General features: G+C 45.2%; 1 protein-coding gene across 17 annotated transcripts in view; it reads right to left on the bottom strand.

The window, feature by feature from the left end:
* Nucleotides 1–21,564, bottom strand: part of CLEC16A (C-type lectin domain containing 16A) — a 238,351-nt gene that overhangs the window by 140,235 nt on the left and 76,552 nt on the right. For all 17 annotated transcript variants that reach the window (XR_012429259.1, XM_065537629.2, XM_065537627.2 and 14 more), the window contains 4 exons: nt 17,763–17,863; nt 4,683–4,805; nt 2,185–2,294; nt 492–536 (listed from right to left, as the gene is read on the bottom strand). Coding sequence is in view for 16 of the 17 variants with exons in the window: in XM_065537629.2 (XP_065393701.1) it covers nt 492–536; nt 2,185–2,294; nt 4,683–4,805; nt 17,763–17,863 (379 nt within the window). In the remaining variant the exon portion in view is untranslated. The remainder of the gene's footprint in view (nt 1–491; nt 537–2,184; nt 2,295–4,682; nt 4,806–17,762; nt 17,864–21,564) is intronic.

Raw genomic sequence — 21,564 nt, 5'->3', positions numbered from 1 at the left:
TCTCAATAAACTTAATAAAGGTTTAGAAGCCTCTATAAGGTTTCTTAGCACATATGTATAAAAATAATATACATGTATATAGTTCATAAATTCATAGGTAATTCATAAGTAATTTTATATATGTAAGCATATGTAACTCACGAACATAAGCACATCATATATATATAATTTACTTATGTGTGTTTATATGTATGTAGTTCATAATTTACATATAATTATTCCCAAACAACCAAATCCATGTATTACTGAGAAACAAATTGTCATATACTGGGGCTGAGTCCTCAAAAATTTTACTGATAAGACAGCATGGGCAGAAAAAAGTTTAGGTATTGCTGCTCTAGGGACTATGAAATTGAGCATTTTTATTCAGTAATTATAGGCATAAAAAATAACTGAAGACATATAACGTTTATCTGCATAGAACCAGACACCACTTCTGCTGCTTCTACAAGACACACCATGCTGCTGTCCATCTGTGCTCTGTCAATTACCTTATAAAAATGTCGTACAAGGTGAACACTTTCTTCTCTTGCACCCTGTTAAAAGACAAGGAAGGTGTGAAGGAGGCAGGTCTCATCTAGGCGAGCAAGTCAGGCAAACTACAAATTCTAAAACATGAGTACGTATAAAACGGATCTGGACTAATAACCTTAATGCATAAAATGTTTTCTTTTGTTTTTTTTTCCTTTTGTCGAGATGAAGTTTCACTCTGTTGCCCAGGCTGGAGTGCAATGGCATGATCCTGGCTCAGTGCAATCTCCGCCTCCCAGGTTCAAGCGATTCTCCTGCCTCAACCTCCTGAGTAGCTGGGATTACAGGTGCCTGCCACCACGCCTGGCTAATTTTTGTATTTTCAGTAGAGATGGGGTTTCACCACATTGGCCAGGCTGGTCTCTAACTCCTGACCTCAGGTGATCTGCCCGCCTCGGCTTCCCAAAGTGCCGGGACTAGAGGCATGAGCTACCATGCCTGGCCTATAAAATAGTTCTTAATGAGAGAGAGAGGAAAGGAGACAGAGCTCAAAATGAAAATGCGAAAGGATAGGTAATTTGATTGTAATGACATGAGAAGCTGTTAATATACAGTTAATCAGGGGAAAACGGTTACAAATATGGCCATTATGACTCCTTTTTTATTTTACTTTTTCAATACAGTCTCAAACTGTGGCCCAGACTGCAGTGCGGTGGTACAATCATACTCACTGCAGTGTCAAAATCCTGGGTTCAAGCAATCTCCCAGCCTCAGCTACCTGAGTAGCTGGGGCTACAGGCATGTCCTGGCTAACTGTTTTTGTTTTTGTAGAGACAGGGTCTCACTTATGTCCAAGCTAGTCTCAAATTCTTGGCCTTGAGTGATCCTCTCATCTCAGCTTTCCAAAATGTTGGAATTACATGCATGAGCCACTGCACCTAGCCCAACTACATTTGTATAAGACAAAAAGTTCATTTATAAGGGGGTGTGTGTGTGTGTGTGTATACAAACAAATACATACTTATAAATGAATTTTCATTTACATATATGTAAATAGATGTTTCATTTACATATATTCACATGTTTACATATTTATATATTATATACGTAAATATATACATAGTGTATATTTACATATTGTATATGTAAATATATTCCTTTATGTAATTATTTGCTTATATAATACTTAAATATATTTACATATATAATATGTGTGTGTGTGTCTACATAGACACAGCCAAAGTGTCAACTATAGTTGTTACTTTTACTTCTTTGTACTTCCTAAATTTTCTAAAATAAACATAGAAAATAAGAGGAGGTACCATAAACGCTACTGAAAATTTAATGTATATTTTAAGCACAAAAACCATAATCAATGTGTGTATATGTGTTAGTGTGTTTGTATGTGCTTAAAACTTTTGTAACACCAAAGAAAAAATTCAGAAATCCTGAGGACAAATACAGAACCAAATAAGTGCAGCAGGAACCACTAAAACTCAATTAAGTGGACTCTTCAGCGAGTCTCAGCCGAAAGGAAGTCCCTGCTGAATAAGTAGGTTGGAGTGGGGTCTCAAGAGAGCAGCCCCTGCTGCTTCTAGCTGGTGACCGATGACACCACAGGCCAGGGCTCCTATCTGGATGCCAGCACCTTCCCTTCCATCCTCCTGTCCCTCTCCCTTGGCCCACAGGAAGGAGGAGGGGAGAGGGCGTCACCTCCAGGCAGGCCAGGTGCACGTCCTTCATGATGCAGCCGGCACTCGTCAGGACTTGCTGCTTCAGAAGTAGGCAGCTCAGCTCCAGCGTCGCCAGCCGGATCTTCCCATCTGCAGAGCAAACCAGGGTGAGCCTTGCACACCCAGGGAGCGGCGCCCTTAAGCCCAAGGCTCCTGCCTACCCACGTTGAGGTTAGCAGGTCAGATGATAGACCAACTGCTCATGGCTCCCAACATCCAGTGGGGACACAGAGGGAACCCCCCATGCCAAAGCCATTCCCAATCAGTTAGAATTCAATGTTCTCCATCAAAACTACCTACACCAAATACTTCCCTGAAGTCCCTTTACTGGCAGGGTGCAGGAAAAAGAGGGTGACTAAACACTGTTGAGGCCTAGAGAGTGGCGCTGCACTCCCACTTTCCTTTAGAGAGCCGCCAGTCCCACTCTGGGTCATGTGATTTGGGTGGAGCTGGTCCTCCTTTCCCCTTCCAGGGTTGGGCACATCACCCAGCCAGTTGGGGTGCTCTACATTCCCTTGGTCCCAGTGACTAGGTAAGAACCAGGCAAGGGAGCCAGTCAGAGCCAGTAAGGCTCAACCTCACAATTTGCTAGAACTGCTGGGTAAGAGAAATTCTCCTTGTGCCGGGTTGAGCCGAGGACCGTGGTGAGGCCCTGAGGGGCACAAGCATTATAACCTACATCAGCCATCTCTTCATCCTTGCCAGCATTTTTAATATTTGTAAAGTATTCTGCAAATATCACTTCGAGATCTCTCTTCCAACTAGACTGCTCAAATCTAAGTGTCTCCCATAGAGTAAGTCTAGTGTCTCAGTGGAGAAAGGGCTAGCTGGAGGGGCTGACATTTAACTCATCAACCCAGAAGGTGGCAGAGGCCAAAGGTAGAAAAATACTGTTTGAGCCCCTGGATCCAGCTTTGCCTGAAGCCAGGCCTCAGCAGACTTTATAAGCCAACATAGCTTTGTCTGTTTGTATTGTTTAAGCCAGAGTGAGTCGGGTTTCTGTCAAGTGCAACAGAGCTCTAACACAGCTTACTTATTATGCTATTACTTACTTACTACCGTGAGCCAGGCACAGTGCCGAGCACTTTATATAGCTCTTCAAGGAATCTGTATGAAAACCGATTGCAGTGAGTGCTCGAAAGACTGAGGCTTAGGAAAGGGAAGGGACTTGTCCACGGTCTCATCGCTGGGCAGTGGTAGACTGCAGGTGCTCAGAATGCCAAAACCCACGTCTGGCATCTCTCCTAGAAGCATCTGTAACTGACTGACTGAAGGACAACTGCTCTTACGTAAACTCCTCTGTGGGTCTTTCAAGCTTATTTCTGGGGAGAGGTCCCACTGTGGAGAGGAGGAGGTCTTCAGGCTATGCCTCTAAGGCCTTGGAAACATCAGAGACCACGATAGGTCACTGGGAAAAAACTAAAGGCAGATACACCCCTCTGCCCACCTCCCTGCCTGTCCCTTTGTTAATGCCTTGTAAGTCAGGTGAAAATAGGTGAGAAAAGGGGCTCTGCCTAAAAAGTGAAAAAGTAGGCCTGGCGTGGCAGCTCATGCCTGTAATCCCTAGTACCTTGGGAGGCCAAGGTGGATGGATCACCAGGTCAAGAGTTCGAGACCAGTCTGGCCAACATAGTAAAACCCCGTCTCAAATAAAAATACAAAAAATTAGCTGGGTGTGGTGGTGTGCCCCCGTAATCCCAGCTACTCGGGAGGCTGAGGCAGGAGAATCCTGTAAACCTGGGAGGCGGACGTTGCGGTGAGCCGAGATCACGCCACTACACTCCAGCCCAGGCGACCATGCGAGACTCCATCTCAAAAAAAAAAAGAAAAGAAAAGAAAAGAGAAAAAGCACTATCACGAAAAATAGGTCTTCTCAAACATGATACATGCCCCAGGGGCAACCAAGGAGAAGGCTGGGTGGTCTCAGCTCCATCGGCTCTCCTGGCCCGTCCCTACCCAGCCCCAGCACTAGTGTAACCTCTCTTCAGCTGCCTCCTCCAAGTGAGTTTTTCTCCAAACGCATTCTCACTCCTACCTGTTCCCATACCTACCCACAACTGCTGCTAGTAACAAAACTCTGTCTCCTACTCTACTGGCCCCTTAAACCTTTGAACCTTCTCCCCTCACTCCACTCTCAGCCTAGTTCTTTCTCATAATATCACCTTGGGCCACCCAGAGATTCGGGGGGTGACAAACATTGATAATCTCAGCAAAGGAAGGCGGGGTGTGGAAGGAGAAGAAAGATGGTTAGCAAGTGGCAGGGGGTGGCATGGCAAAAGGAGACCCAGAGCTAAAGACACAGTTCCAGCAGGCAGGAGGGCTGGCCCAGGATGCAGGGGTTGAGAGGCCGAGGGAGAGGCTGGGATGGACCCAGATTCTCAGAAGGCTCAGGCCTAGCACCCAGGGCTCAGGCTTCCAGTGGGGCCTGCTCCCCATGACTGCGTGGCCCTGTGGACAGACAACACCCCAAGTGGGCACCTGGCTGGGCAGCATTGTTCATGATCCTGATGAGTCTTTCAGCCAGCGGATGGTTGTAGGTGGTCTTCTCGACTGCGTTTGGCACCGGGAGCTGGATTCGCTCTAATTTTTCAGGATCTATGCCTGGAACAGAGGAGAAGGATGTAAGCGGAGGCCTCCTGACTACGTGACCTCCTCATCCTGAAAGGCCCCGCAGAGTGGGGTTTCCTCAACTTCAGCCACATATGTTCCCTCTTGGTGATTTCTTTTCCTTTTTCTTTTCTTTTTTTTTTTTAGTTTTTAGTAGAGACAGGGTTTTGCCATGTTTCCCAGGCTGGACTTGAACTCCTGGGCTTCCCCAAGTGCTAGGCCTCCCAAAGTGCTGGGATTACCGGTGTGAGCCACCGTGCCTGTCCCCTCTTGGCACCTGCTGTCATGACTGGTTGCTGTCGGTGCCAAAACTTATTGCAGAGCTCTCCATAAACTGAACTTACATAAACGTATTAAAACATACATTTTCTGTCCCTACTTATAAATAGGAAATCAGGATTGATGTAATAATTGCCAGTAATAATTTTTAAAAAATCAAAAAATGTTTTTACATTCTAGCCAATGACTGGTGACTGCCCACTCATGGTGGCCCAAGGCCTGATCTTTGTTAAAAAGGGAGGTTGGCAGGTACTTAATAGTGTTGGAGAGAAGCTAGCCCCAAATGGTGACATTCTCCCAGACATAGCAGAGGAAAGGGAAGGGAGTAGAAAGAGGGGTAACCGTCCCATAGCACAATTCACTGCCACTGGGTGCCAGGTCTGAGGGCCACCTGAGGCCACTCCCGTATTAGGCACCTTCTACGCTTGGGGAAACCCAGGCCTAGAGAAAGAGAGACTATACCCGAAGGAAACTACTGTCATCCCCAACAATTGTGCCCTCAAGCTTTTAACGACAAGCTCAAAAGCTGGGCCCCACCCTCAACATGGGTAGGAGGAATCAAGTTCTGAGTCAGGTGAGGCAGAGGCCACCCCTGCCCCTGAGGGTGACATTAGCAGAAAAACACTAAGCTAAGCCTTTTCTTACAGAAAGGTGCACATACTAGGTTGGCACAAAAGTAATTGCGGTTTTTGCCATTAAAAGCAATTCAAAAACTGCAATTACTTTTGTGCCAACCTAATACAATGACACCAATAAAGCAGAGATCTATCATTAACAGGCAAGGGAATCACCTTTCCTCCAGTGAAAATTCAACAGTTCTTCCTGCCAAAACTAACAGCATTTAAAAGATAAAAGATGAGATGGGGGTGGGGAAGGTAAGTGGAAAGGAAAGAGGGAACAGGCAAGTGTGTGACTTTGAGCCCTGTTATCATTTCTCCTAAAGAAGCACGCAGGACCCGCAGTGACAGAAGACCTGTTAGGGCTACTAGAACAGTTCCCGCCTGGGGTAAGAGGTCTTCAAACTCCTTATCTGCTCATCTGACATGGCTCTTGAAAAATACACTTGGAGAAACAAATATTTCACTTGATCCAAGCTCAGCGAACTGAATGGATTATTTGTGCTTGGAACACGTCTTTTCCTGTTATTCTACAAAAGGGGGAAAGGTGGCACTTCTCGGAACTCTTGAAATACGGTCCCTTGAGTACCAGATGACGCTTCATTTAGAACCTTGACAAAATAGTGGAGGATAGCATTGAAGAGCTGATTGTCTGGATTCTAAGTAACTCCTGCACACACAGGTTGATGAAATAAGCCATAACAATATATCTTGCTTTTCTGAATTCCTTCCAGCTCCCAGAAAGAGGCTAAGTCATACCAAGGAGATGACCTGGGTGAGGGACGGCATAAAGGCTTGAGTTGGGTAGTAGTCTCTCTCATGCCCCAAAACGCCCCACAAATTTGGGTTTCCTCAAAAAATTTGATTGCAGTGAAAATTTAATTTGTGGATTCTGTATCCCATGTTAATGCTAAATGTGTAACCCTGAACGATTCTGGCTTATTGAATGGCAAGAGGAAAGTCAGCTGAATCTTTTTGGCATTTGTTTTTTCCAGAAATGTTAACACTGTCATAACATCTCTCTACCCACTAATTTCTGGCCCTTTGAGAACTGCCAGTCAGTGGTTCTGGGGGTGGGGGTGGGGAATAAAAGCTCCTCTCCGTCCCAGGTGCATCGCCCAACTTTATAACCCACCAGCAATCACTCCACTTCAGCGAGGACAGCGGAAAGGGCCTGGCTTCTGGCTCCTTCTAGAATGGGGCTGTGGCCACAGAACCATGGAAAGAGGCAAACTAGGACCAGGCCTTGAATTTCCACAGAGAGGTCCGTTTTTGTTTCTTTCCTATCATTGCCCCCTCTGCCTTCTTAGAATTTGTGAACAATGAGGAAATCTGTGGCAAGCTCTTGACAGGAAGAAAAGCGTGTCAAGATGATCTTGACCTTTCTCAACTCTCCATGAAGGGAAGATTCCGGAGGATAGAAACACTTCTCTCTGCACCAGATTCCAAGTCTAGCCCTTTCCTTTCATGAGGAAGTTAAGGCCCAGAGTTGTTAAGCTGTTTCCCCAAGGCCACAGAGCAAGTCAGAGACACGGCTCAAACCACCTTCAGATGATCCCGAAGGTGGGCGGGAGCCAGATGGGAAAGGGTGGCAGCTCCCACTCAGCGAGCCCACCAGAAGCATGCAGGGTGCCCATCCTCTCAGGCTGACAACAGCCACCCCTCTATGTCCCTGGGTTCACTCTCTCCTAGGGGGACAGCTGGGTACAGCAGGAATGAGAAGCCTAGCGGTGGAGTACGGGAGAAACTTTGTTTTGACACTTTACCTCTTTGAACCTCAGTTTCCTCACCTGTGAGGTGGGAATAATTATGGTAACTACCCGCCCCACAACTGCTATCAGGATCGAAAGAGAAAAAGCACCATCACAGACCAACAACTTTACCTCTCATTATTATGCACAAATGGGAATTTTTAGTTTGATCACTGCTTAATGCATGGATGAGAATTTTTAGTTTGAGCATAACTTGATGTGTTTCCTTATCATTTGTGTTATAAAAGGAAAGTTAGGCCAGGCACAGTGGCTCACGTTTGTAATCCCAGCACTCTGGGAGGCCGAGGTGGGCAGATCACTCGAGGTCAGGAGTTTGAGACCAGCCTGGCCAATGTGGTGAAACCCCGTCTCTACTAAAAACACAAAAATTAGCTGGGTGTGGTGGCACATGCCTGTAGTACCAGCTACTCGGGAAGCTGAGAAACGAGAATTGCTTGAACCCAGGAGGCAGAGGTTGCAGTGGGCCGAGACTGCACCACTGCAGTCCAGCCTAAAATAAAAAAAAAGGAAAATTAGAACAAAAGAACAAAAGGAAAAAACCTAACAAGAGCTAAATCAAGCTACAGACAGCCCAAAAGAGGCATGCTGAGCTGCTGGGGGCCCCTCTCAGGGGACAAGCTGCTCAGGTTGGATCCTAAAGGATGAACAGGAGTTTGCCTTGAGCTGGACAGGGAGGGCCAGGACTTGCCAAACAAAGGTGGGACTGCAGGGAGTGGAGCACAGCCAGGGAGGTCAGGGCGGGGAAGAGCCGGGGAGGGGGGTGATGAGGTGGAGGATGGGGGAAGGGACAGGCAAGGCTTCGTGCCAGGATCCTGCAGGGTGATGCAGTGGAGGGGCCCAGGAGAGGCAGCTAGTGGGCCATGACATGATCTCGTTGTGTCCTGGCTGACTGGGGTGGTCCCATTCCCCTGGCTGCTCCAAGTGGTCTTCATGCTTCCGGCCCTTTCCCCCAAACTGACCTGCTACTGCCATGCAGTCCATGTGAGGTAGATTTTATCACCAGCCCTGGGAGGCAGAGAGCAGAGGTGATTCCACACAGCACACGGCAAAACTATACAACAGAAAACCCTCTGAACATCTCCCTTCTTTCCCCAAAGCTCCTTCTGGGCCAGGTGCCCCATTCTCTCTCCCAGCTCTTTTTCCCACCATGGCCTTTAAAATCCTCTCTGTGACACTGAACTATCAAGTGTTTCCAAGGAGGCCTTATCATTTACCAAAATACTCAGTCAAAACAAACAACAACAAAATCCCCAGTCTCTCTCGGGAAGGACAAAGTGTCTTTGGAAGGAAGGAGGAGAGGATTCTGCTAAGACGACAAGAATGCCTTCACATGGTAAGCCCTGAAGAAATGGTGACCATCTGCCAGGCATATGAAGTGGAATGCTTCATTTCATCCTCATGACGTTCCGTGAAGTGGCTAATATTATTTCCATTTTATAGACGAGGAAGCTGAGGCTCAAAAAAGACATGAAGCTTGCCTGAGGTCATGCGGAGGGTGGAAAGCCCAGCCCTGAATGCAGCCACCTCACTCTTACCTCCATCCTCTCTGCCGTGTCCCATGATCCCTGCTGGTTAATGCGCTTTCTCTCCACCTGCCCAAGCTATGGGTGTCACGTGATCTAGTGGTGTTCTTGGCACAAACACAACAGCCCATACATTTTTGCTGAATTAATTTTTTTTAAAGTTAAGTAGTTTTGATCAAATTTAGGACAGAAGATCAGACAAATCTCAAAATTAAAGGGAAATGTACATAAAATAGAAGCCACCATATGACAGCTGTGCAGAAAAGCCCAATCATCACCCACACACAAAACAGGCTAGAAAGAAATACGACACTGTCAGCAGCTGGTTATCTTAAGGTGATATAATCAAAGGCAAGTGAAAAAGCAACTTATTCTCATTTTTGTTTTCCACAACAATCACTGCATGACCATCACTGTTCTTAGGATGGCATTTAATTTGTGACAAACAAATTTGGTTTGGGTTTAAGCCTCCTGCCTGAAACAATCTGGTGGCTGATGGTTCTGAGTGGCTAAGGTCAATGTCACCGTATAACAGGGGCATGCATGTGAAAGGTAAGATGGCTCCTGTGTGCAAGGACATATATATATACACACACACTCTCTCTCACACACACACACTCATACACACACACACTCATACACACACATGCATACCCCATGGTTCTCAGTCACAGAAAGGCAGGTTTTGCTGCAAATCCAATAGCTTCTTTGCCAGTCATTTCCCTCTGACAGAAATAAACATTGTGGATAATATATGATCCTATTTGCTTCAACTCATAAGTGCCTTGTGACAGACAAATTCCAAAGAAATCCTGCTGCACTTCACGGGAGCACTAGCTCATTCTGGCTTCCAGCAGACCACATGTTCCTTGCCCCACCCACAGCCCTGCCTTAGGGGTCAGAGCCTGAGCTGCCCACCGAGTCAGAATGGGTGTCTCCTGTCCACAGGGTTGGAGGGCGGAACTCTCAACCAACTCATTCAAAGAATCCAGAACAGAAGGGAAGGGTGCGGCCCCACAGTGTAAGTAACTCTTACTAAGCTTCCCTCTCAGTTCTGATATCTGGATTCTTCCCCCTTAGTAGTAGCTCCCATTCAGCATAGGGATGGAAAAGACCCAGACCAAAGATGCATAAGAATAATTAGACAGATCTGGATAAAGACACCATGAGAACAGCAGGTAAACAATGTTCAAACTTTTAAAAAATGTATTTTGACTACGTAACGTCTCCCTGGCTGCAGTCACACAAGTATTACCAGCTTTGGAAGACTATAGACCAAAGATTTCGAAAGCTAACCAGATGTTGGGCCAATTTCCAATGTACTTCCAATTCTGGTTATGTGTCAGCCAAGATCCAAAATGACGTTGTGCAAGTTCTCTGCATGGCAAAAGCTTCCCTTTATCCTATTACCTTTCAACCTTTTCCGTATCTCTCATCCACGTTCCATTAACTTCTCAGCAAAACAAAACACAAAACACAAAGAGCCCAAGACTCCTTCTTCCTGGGTAAACAATGACAAATGGAGTGGCAGGAGTAGAAGGTTGGTAGCTGAACTGGGGAAACTTCAAGATACAAAAGCTGTAAAACTCACCCCCCATCCCCCGACCTCTGGCCCAGGACTCAGCAGACTTGATAGAAGAGCGAAGCCTGCATTTTCTATTACAGAAACAAACCAGAATTCATTCTGTGGCCCAATTGAGTCACAACAAGCGCCTTCCACCAACCGGTCAACCCTTTCCACTGTGGGATATTCATTTCGGTGCAGCATCTAATCTATTACGATTTACTGGAAGGCCTGAGCTCACATTTGGTTTTTATTAACATGGCTTTTATGTTAAAATTGTCTATGAGGAAAAATCTATGAGAAAGAGACCAGGTCACTTGGGGGCCTGATTTGGGGAGTAAGGATCTGGAAAATTGAGGCTGAAGGTCAAGTGCAGCCTGACCAACTGCTGCATAACCAAAAACCAATCACCCAACCAACCACCACCACCAAAGCCCCACCAAATACAGACTCTGTGCTCACAGGCCAGGACTGAGCATAAACCAGGTGGCAGCTCCCCCATGAGGCAGCTTCCCTAGGCACCTGGGCCTCGGAGCACTGGACTTGAACTTTTCAGTTTCTTCTCCAAACCTGCTCCAAGGCCTATGCTCGTTAGTTCTGGAAATGGCACTGCTACTTGTCACACAGTCAAAGAAGTCAGGAACCTGAGCCTTACCTAGGCTCCTCCCTTCATGCCCCCTTCTTTCAAATCAACCAGAACCCCTCATTCCCTAGCCCAGTGCCTCTCCTTGTCTCCTCATCCTAGTAAATGCACCCGACCGTTGCTCAAGCCAAATCGCAGGAGTCATCTGATTCGTCCCTTTCACTTGACCCCTACATTCAATCCGTCAGCACATCCTGGCTCTAGCGCTGAAATAACCACAAGTCCTTCCAGTTTCCTCCACTCCCCAGCCAGCAGCCTAATCCGATCCACATTATCTCGCCTGGACGACTGCAGCAGCTTCTTAGCAAGTCTCCTGGTGTTCCCTCCTGCAACTCATCCCCACCCCTAGTCATCTACTTTCCATCTGGTAGCCAAAGTTTCTTTTAAAAACTTCCATCTGACCACATCACTGTCCAGCTTAAAAATTCTGTAGGGGTTTCCCACTGTACTTGGGAAAAAAATGGTAATTCCTCTTCATGGCCTTCAAGGCCCTTCATGACCTGGCCCCTGCCCACCTGGCCAGCTTCACCTCGGCCCACTTTCTGCTCCTTCCCACCCCGGGGCCTCTGTACATGCTGCTCCCTTCGCCTGGAGCACTCTTGCCCCAGATCTGTCTCACTCTCTGGGCTTTGGCTCTGCTGGTCCTTCCTCAGAGGAGCCCTCCCTGACCACCCTGACTAGCACCTAGTAACCCCTGCAGCACAACCACTGGGCCTCCTCATCACTCCACCCTGTTCATTTCCTTCTACCATTTGTCAAAGTCACAATTAATCTTCTTGTTCACTTCCATGAGACTCATCTGGACTTGTTTGAGTGCCTGTGACAGGGCCTTGCCCTAGCAAGTGCTCAGCAAGTATCTGCTGAATGATAAGAAAGCCTCTCGGTTTCACCTCCCACCCCTCCCACCTGCTGGCTGAATTACCGGAAACCCACAATGAGGGGTGCAGAGTGGGTCAGCTCACTTACTGACCAACTGCCCCCCAGCAGCCCCACATGGCTCGTAGGAACAGAGCTCACAGTTGCTGCCTGTGCTAACCCTGCAGACTGGCTCCAGATGCCTGCCTCTTGGGGCAGCCCGCTGCCTCGGACATGCTGCCGCTCACCCTGGGGAACGGGCAGTGATCCGACGGATATGCCACAGGCTCTCATGCCCCTTCCTGCTCTGCCCTCTACCATAGCCCGGGTGTCCTCAGGAAACGGGTTTTCACTCTTGCGGGCAGAGTCCATGCTCACCACCAGGCAAGTGACCTTCTATTGTGCTGACAGCCTCCTCGTAGGACTTTTCTGTCCAAGAGTGACTGATGCTTCCTTGGGCAAGAGCCTGGGTTGGTCTGCCTGGAGTCTGTAGTCCCATGTTGAGCATACTGCCTGGCACACAGCTGGTGCTCCACATGCATTTGCTGAATAACGAATTACGTGCGGAAATTCATCAGAGACTGCAAGGCTATTCCTCCTGATCACTTAAGCCTCCAAGAGGCCTCTCCGGATTGCTCAGGCAGATGTAGTACCCTCTATCTTCAGCCTGCCGCCCCCACATTACCTAGTTTTATTTTCACTGTTGCACTCTCGCTACACGGGATTATTTTACTTGGTTACTAGTTTATTGTCTGTCTCCTCTAAGAGAATCCAGATTCCACGAAAGCATTTGTTTGGTTCACCACTGCATCCCCAATACTGATCTCAGTGCCTGGCATCTAACAGGAGCTTCCAAAATAGTTGTTGGAAGAATGAATGAATGAATCAATACATGAATAGCATTAGCAGAAAATGGAAGAAGGAATTTAATTTCCTTGAATATACAGTTCTACTCTTCTACGAAGAAATTCCCAAGAAAAAGAGGTAGGATGCCCAGGTGGGAACATGGGAGAGTGGTCTCTCCAGCACATAAGACTGGATGAAGGTGCACAGCAGCACACCTGGTAAGCCATGATGTCTCTGCTCCCCGCCCAGGTCAGGGCTGCAGGGAGGAAGCCCATGGAGAACGCCAGTCACACGGAAGATGAGGAGCTTGCCCACTGTCCCTTGGAGCCTGGCGTCTACACCACACAGACAGCATCTTCTTTGCTGAAGCCCTGAGCTACAGGCTGCCAGGAAGAGATGGCCCTGGGGATGTGCCACATAGCTGAGCGGCAACCAATCAGCAAACTCTGGCTGAGCACCGACTGAGTGCCAGGCAGTAGGCTGGGTACTGCAGGGAGCACATGGTTTCTGCCTTCCAAGGCCTAGCTATCTAGAATGGGAGAGAAAAAAATATAGAGAAAAGGAAGTATTAAAAAGTGCCACAGGAACCTCAAGGAGATTGAAAAACATCTGGTCTTCCCAAAATATTGTTATGAAAATGAAAAGACATGCCACAGACTTGGGGGAAATAATTGCTAAATGCCTCTGACAAAGGACTTGCATTCAAAATACATAAAGAACTCTCGAGGTTGAGGCAGGTGTATCACTTGACGTCAGGAGTTCGAGACTAGCCTGGCCAACATGGTGAAACCCCGTCTCTACTAAAAATACAACAATCAGCCAGGCGTGGTGGCGCGCACCTGTAGTTCCAGCTACTCAGGAGGCGGAAGCAGAAGAATTGCTTGAACCTGGGAGGCGGAGGTTGTAGTGAGCCAAGATTGCGCCACTGCATTCTGGCCTGGGTGACAGAATGAGATTCCGTCTTAAAAGAAACAAAACAAAAAAAAATCCCAAAACTCTCGAAACACAACAATTTTTTTACGCAATTCAATACAAAAAATGGGCTAAGGATTTGAAAAGACTCTTCACCAACGAAGACACGTATGGCAAAAGAAACACGTGAAAAGATGTTCAATGTCATTAGGGAAATGCAGATTAAGATAATAAGATACCACTGCAAACCTATTAGAATGGTGAAAACTAAAAAGGTCACCACACCAAATGTTGGAAAGGAAGTAATAGGAACTAGATCTCTTGTACACTGGTGATGGGATATAAAATTATACAGGCATCTTGGAAAACAGTTTGGCAGTATCTTAAAATAAAAGCAAACATACACATATCTCCCATAATTATATGGGAAATATGATTCAGCCATTCCATTCCTAGGTATTTATCCAAGAGAAAAGAACGTATATGCTCATACAACTCTCTGTATGGGCATACACTGCATGGGGCCATACAAATGCTCACAGCAGCTTTGTTTGTAATAGTCCAAAACTGGAAACAACCCAAATTTCCATTAACAGATGAATGAATAAACTGTGGTACGTTCATACAGTGGAATGTTACTCAGCAAGAAGAAATGAACTAGAGATACACACAACATCATGATGGATCTCAAAATAATTATGTGGATTGAAAGAAGCCACATGAAGAGGAGTACATGTTGCATGACTCTGTTTATACAAAATTTTACAAAGTGCAAACTAATCTAGAATGACAGGAAGCAGATTGGTGTTACTTGGGGAGAGGGGTGTGGGAAGCAATGGGGGGCATGAGGAAATGTTTGGGATGCTGGATTATACACCGTCTTGATCATGGTGATGATTTCATGTGTATTTACATATGTCAACACATCAAATTGTGCACCTTAAATATGTGCAGTTTATTGGACATCAATTAGACTTCAATCAAACTTTTTCTTTAAAGGTGCTATGCTTCTGGCCAAGATGGATTGAATTTATTCTTCTGACTCAGGCAACTTAGAAAGCAAGACAATATATACTAAACAATGGTTATCAGACTCTGGATGAACAGGCAGCATAGGAGAGAGATCCCTGAGAGAGAAGCACAAAGGCGGTGGCCCAGTGATTGCTCCAGCTTGCTCTCCAGTGAGAGTATCCAGGCCTCAGCACAGGGAAAGAAAATCCAGACAAAGACTGTGATTCTCTCAGAGAAGGCAGAGTCTGGAGTTCAGAGAGATCAAGGGGTTAAAATTCATGGACAAGAGAAACGAAGAGAGAGCTGCAGAGAGAGAGCTCAGACACCTGCAGAGGTTTCCTTCAGAGCCTCAGTGTTCTGGTCTGTGTGTGCACATGAAGAAAGGGAAAGACCTGCCAGAATGAAGCCTGTGGAACAATTCCTGGAGCTCACACAGGACTGGCCAGTGTGGAGAGACTACCTCACCATGGGACACGGTAGAGTCTCAGAAGGGTAATGCCTTCAGTAGTAGGGCGAAGTTAGTCCTAAGCTAAAGGCTTTCTGGACTAGCTCTCACAGAGCTTAAAAGAAAGCCTCAAAAAAGGATCAGACCAACTCCAATTAACTGAACCATCAGCCCAAAAATATTTACAGGAAGAATCCAGCATTCAACTGTGTAAAAATCACAGTAACTGTTAACCAATCAAAAATGACCAGGCATGCAGAAAATGGGGGAAGGAATCCAAAAGCAGGAGAAAAATCAGTCAAAGAAACACAGCTAGAAATTACAGACATGACAAAACACAAGAAATCAAAAGGGAAACTGCATAGTATTTTAAGCTGAATGAACCTCATATGTTAAAATTTACTGGATGCAGGTAAAGCAGTGCTTACAGGGAAATTTACAGCATTAAAGTCATAGAGAAGAAAGGTTTAAAAATCAATGACTGGAAGGGGAATAGCCTGAGGGATATTTTTCTGATAATGAAACTGTACTATCTCCTGATTATGTGGTGTTCACACATATCCATACATATCCCAAAATTCACAGAATTAAATACAAAAATGAGTTAATTTTATGGTATGTTAGTTTAAAAAAATAAGCTGATTTGCTTAAAAAAATCAATGATCAAAGCTTCCATCAATGATTAAAATCAATGATTAAAGCTTCTTTATAAGAAGTTATAAAACAAAAAGTAAATTAAATTGGAAGCAGAAGGTAAAAAAAACCCATAAGAACATAAATCAATAAAATCGAAAACAGCAGAACAATAGAGGGTGGCAATAAAATTAATAATCCTCTAGCCAAAATGATTAGGAAAAAAAATGAAGACCTAAATTATCAATACCATGAATCAGAGAGGGACCATCACTACAGATCCTATAGATACTAAAAAGATAATAAAGGAATATCATAAAGTTTATGCCAATACATTTGACAGTTCAGATGAAATGACAAATTCCTTCAAAGACACAGGTTACCAAAGCTCACTCAAGAAGAAATACATAACCTTGAAAAGCCGTATACCTACTGAAGAAATTGAGTGGTTAAAAACCTTCCATCAAAGACAACTCCATATTCAGATGGCTTCACTGGTTTAAGGAATATTTAGGGAAGAAATAATACTACAAAAATTCCTCCAGAAAATCAAGGAGGAGAGAATATTTCTCAATTCATTCTATAAGGTGAACATAACCCTGATAGTAAAACCAGACAAGAGAATTACAAGAAGACTACAGACCAGTATCAGTCATGAACACAGATGCAAAAATCCTTAATATCTATGATTTGCTATGATTTGCTCACACATTGATAAAAAAGAATGGCAGTTCTCTATGGACGTGAACCCATGTGCTGAAACATGATGATGTGAGCAGAGCAAGGTAGAAAGCACAATATTGATATCTCCATTTACAGCTAAGTGGGCAGTCATATAAGTAAAACCATATATACTCCTACTTGGGTTTGTTTGGCTATCTTTAAAAACACACAAGAGAAACCAGTAGCGGGAACTGCCTTTGTAGAGGACAGCTGGGGTCAAAGGTGGGAGACTTTTTTCACTATATACTCTTCTGCCACCAATCGACTTATTTATCATGATTAATGATTTAAGAACGCACAAACTTGGTTATATCATGTATGTTTTAACGCCTCTAGCTATAGGCTATCTTAGTAAAACCCAACTCTATCTACTCCCCAATAAGCTTATAAAAAACCTACTAATACATCACTTGATTTTTTTGTATTCCAAGCCCAGCTCTTGGCAGGTGTTAGAAGGAATATTCCTGAATTTTTCTTTGAAGAGATTCTGATGTGGAGGTTTCAGAACATGCCCATGTCAAGCCAGGTGGGCAAACAACAGTGACTATTCCCAGGAGTCGGCAGCAAGGCAGTGAATGAATGAATCCTAACAAAACCTGTCAACCCCATGGGAGTTGGATCTTGGCCAAGCAGCCTCAACAGGGGAAGCCAGAGAACCACACCTTTCTTCAGAAAGGAAACCTACGCTTCCACAAAGTCCACCCAGGGTCTATTTCAGCTCTGAACCCAGAATAAGAACACCAAGTGTTATATATAGCAAAACCAAGATTACAATTTGACTGATTTCAGTTCTGATGTTAGGAAAGAGGTCGGATGCTAAGTCAGTTGTAAATCAAGGGGTCAAAAGAAAACCACAGGGTGAATATAGTCATCCTGGGTTAGGCAGTCAAGTCACCTTCCCCCACACTGCCTGAGTAACCAATTCCTGTGGCTTCAGTTGGCAGAAAAACACCTGAGAAATTCTAATGAAGCTAAAGAGGAGTGGGAGTCAAAACCAAAAGGACCACCAAAACCAGAAAGGAAATTCTGTACAGAAAGCACCTTTCTTCGTCCTCCATGCAGCAGAGGGGAAGGATGCTATGCATATGCAGGGCCCAGTGAGGAAGTCAGGCAAGGCAAGGGTCTTACCTTTATTATGAGACATGGCATAGAGGAGGCAGAGCACAAACAGAGCATGGTAATCGTCATCCGGGCTGTCCAGGGCATGGTACACCATATCCAGGAAGGGTCTGGAAAAGAGGAGGGGCATATATGAACCTTGTGATGCACATGGGTGAATACCTCCGCTCTCTAACCTGCACATGGGGTGCTAGCTGCCTTTGACACAGCTCTTTGACTAGCTGCCTTTGACCAGGCCACAACTGTGTGCCTGGTCCAGCACCAGGCACTGAGAACACAGACAAATGAGAGACAGGCTCTGCCCAGGAAAGCTGCTATCCAGAGGGGAACCTGACCAAGGAACAGACTGCTTGCTTAGTCACACAACAATCACTCACCAGGTATTTCAGACACAGGGAATCAATTATACAAACTCCCCACAGCACAGCTCCCATGTCAGCTGGTAGAGACAGAATAGACAAACATCACTGCAAAGTGATGTGTGTCAGAAGACAACGAAGAAAACAGGACAGTGTGATGATATCAAACAAGGCACAAACAACAATCCAAACAAGTTCAAGAACACGAGCCCTGGTGCCAGACTGCCTGGGTTCAAATTCGGGTTCTGCCTCTTTTTAGCTTTTTATTCAGCAAACCCTTGGGCAAGTTACATAAAACCTCTCTATTTCCCCATCTGTATGGCGTGGATTCCAACCTCGCAGGATTATTGTGAGGATTCAAGCACAATGAAGACTGAAAAGCATTTAGCACAGGGCCAGGCGCTGTGGACGGTGCCAATGCATGGGAGCTGCTATTTGATTTCTATTTGTAATATACCAAGGGCACTACTTCATGATTTCACTCTGGCAGTGTCCTGACCCAGCAATTTCTTAAGCCAACTTTCTCTGACTGTGAAGAATCGATAGTGAGGTCTCTCACCTCTGAAGCTTTGCGGGTGAGATCTGTAGAGAGGCTGCAAATATCGGAAATGGCACATCCCAAATGCTGCCTTTCCAGGTGAAGGGCCTCATAGAAAAAAGACTCTTCAACACCAGGAGAATAGAATATGCACAGGTCTGGCCCACAGGCCAGAGGCTCTGATCCTCTGACTGTCTGTGGCTACCCCCTCTGAATGCCACGTTGAGGTCAAGAGAACAGAGCACCTTCATGAATGACCAAGGGCACATTTAATTTTTGGAAAGACACCCAAGCTCCAATGAACACTGGATGCCTATGGAGAGTGAAAGGGGACTGTGGAGAAATAGGGAGCGTTCACTACATAACCTTTGACACAGTTTTGAATGTTTGACTCTATACATGTATATCTGACACAAAATATTTCATTGAAAAATGCAAAAAAAAAGAAAAAATGTACTTGTCATAACATTTCAAACACACACGTGACACACAAAAACAAAAACAAAAAAAATCTTAAAGGGGACATTTATGTTCTGTTCCCATTTCTCCACAGCCCGAGATGGGGCACCGCCTTTCAGATGTGTTAACAGTTTTGCCATGTGTAGATTTGGGTTTTGAAAGCCTCCAGCAGTAACACTTCCAAACTTAGGAGTAGGATAACATTTTCTTGTAAATCGGCTGCATGAAGTTTGGATCATATTTTCATTTGGGAATAATATGAATAACCAAATGCCAATAGCTGGGTGGGTACCATCTTTTACGAGATGAAGTATCATAAAGCCATTAAGCGTTTTGTTTACACAGGGTAGACTAAGGTGAAAAGGTTGCTTGGGGATTGAGATTAGATGGAAAAAAAGGAGGAATACAAAATTATAGACATGATATGGTCCAAGCTTCTGGGAGAAGGGAGGGTGAAATTCCCAGAAAGTTCACATCGGGGAAAAAAAAAAAAAAACTGGTGAGAAATAACCAAAATGGTAGTCCCACTGACTTTGAATGCTCGTATCATGAAGACCTTTTTTCCCCTTCTTTACACTTTTTAAGATTTTGCATACTTCATAATTTTAAAGTTTTTTTTTTTTTAAGAAAAGAAACAATGTTTTGAAAGCCTTAAGTTTCTTAGGCCTATATTTAACCCCAAATGCAGATAGAGCCGATAATATACGGGGAATATAAGAACAGCCTGTTATTTACCATGCTGTTTCTTGAGGCAAGTAGACCAATGCCAAGATCCAATTCATAGCCTAGAGAACAAACGGCCACCTTTCCTCCCACCCCTGCCTCCCTGCCTTTCTGCCTCCCTGCCAGGAAGTGGGGGGACAGAGGGCAGTGGCAGTTTCTTACAAGCTGCATCTCGATACCTTGACAAAGGAGAAAGCAGCTCTCCACCTGGGCCAGTCTCTACGCTGGCATTCAGTCTCAGAGTCTAGCAGAGATCTGGCCCGGAGGTTCTCAGGCCCGCACGTGGCCTAACTCAAGGCAACTGAATCAGCTTCCATTAGAAGCCATGTGCTTCAAGATGCCCAAAGTTAGTAAACAATCTCAATCAACTCTAAGAAAACCCTTCTCTCCAACAGAATTCAGAAAAAAAGAAGTCATCAACCCCAATATTCAAACATAACATTTTGGTCTGTTTTTTTTTGCCCTTTTTTTGGTGGCGGGAGGAATACATGGGTGTTTTTCTTCTATTAGCAAAGCTACAGTATTATCATACTATGAAAAGTATGTCCTCTGTTTCCATGTATCAGATCCTAAGGAACTGAACACATCATGACAGTATTCACCTAAAAGCAGCAGCTTACATTCTTTTAGACAAAATCTCATTCTGTTGCCCAGGCTGGAGTGCAGTGGTGCAATCTTAGTGCATTGCAGGCTTGACCTCTCTGGCTCAAGCAATCTCCCACCTCACCTCTCAAGCAGCCAGGACTACAGGCACCTGCCACCATGCCCGGCTAACTTTTTCATTGTTTTGTAAAGATGGGGTCTCACTATGTTGCCTAGACTAGTCACAAACTCCTGGGCTCAAGTGATCCTCCCGCCTTGGCCTCCCAAAGTGCTGGGATTGCAGGTGTGAGCCACCATGCCTGGCTTGATCTTCTATTAAGCAGATACCTCTTCCTTTGCCTAAGCACCACCCCACTACTGGTTATTTGGGGCTCTTCTAATTATTTACAGTCTAAAGAATGCTGTGCCAAGGTGGTCCCCAACCTTCTGTGTTTAGAATGACTTCCTTAATTTTCAGAGCTTTGGGAGTTACATTTTTTGCTCTGAAGCAAAATCTAAAAGGTCTTTGTACTCCACTGTTTTTTTATTTAGCAAAAACTAAAAATGGCTCCCTTGCACATCTGATAAAAATTAATCCCATCTGTTAAGTCATTGAAACATTTGCCAAGCAAAGAGACAAATAAGATATGGAGGGAAAAAATTAGTGGACTTCACATCTTCACTTGAAATTGGATTACTAAAGAGGATGCCGGGGGTGGGAGGTGTATTTCCACCAGCCCTCTCTAGAGGCTGAGGAAGTGAATGTCTCACAGGCTGACAGAGAAATCCTGGTGTGGTGCATTTATGAACAGGAGGGTAGTGCTAATCAGGAGGCTGTTGCAGGGGTTTGTGCAGTGGGGCTGTAAGATAAAGAAATAACTCTGAAATGAAGAAGCCCTGCTACCAGCTCCCACATACACTGGGAGTAGCCTTCCCTCCAATCCCATTGTAAAGGAGCTCATGCTATGGCAAGGTTCCAGGAAATGTGGGGTCACCCAGGTTTAAGAAGATGTAGCTACAGATGGCCATCACCGAAATGAATAATCAGGCAAAAAGTCAAAGGTGGATCGCAGCACTAACTCACGCGGGCCGAGTCAAGAGGGCGGGCCCTATAGATGGGGTATGTGTATGTGTGTACCGGGGAGGGAAT

Source organism: Macaca fascicularis, chromosome 20 (assembly GCF_037993035.2).
Source record: "Macaca fascicularis isolate 582-1 chromosome 20, T2T-MFA8v1.1".
Taxonomy (NCBI): Eukaryota; Metazoa; Chordata; class Mammalia; order Primates; family Cercopithecidae; genus Macaca; species Macaca fascicularis.
Note: the sequence above shows the minus strand (reverse complement) of the source record. Positions and strands in the feature narration are given on the sequence as shown.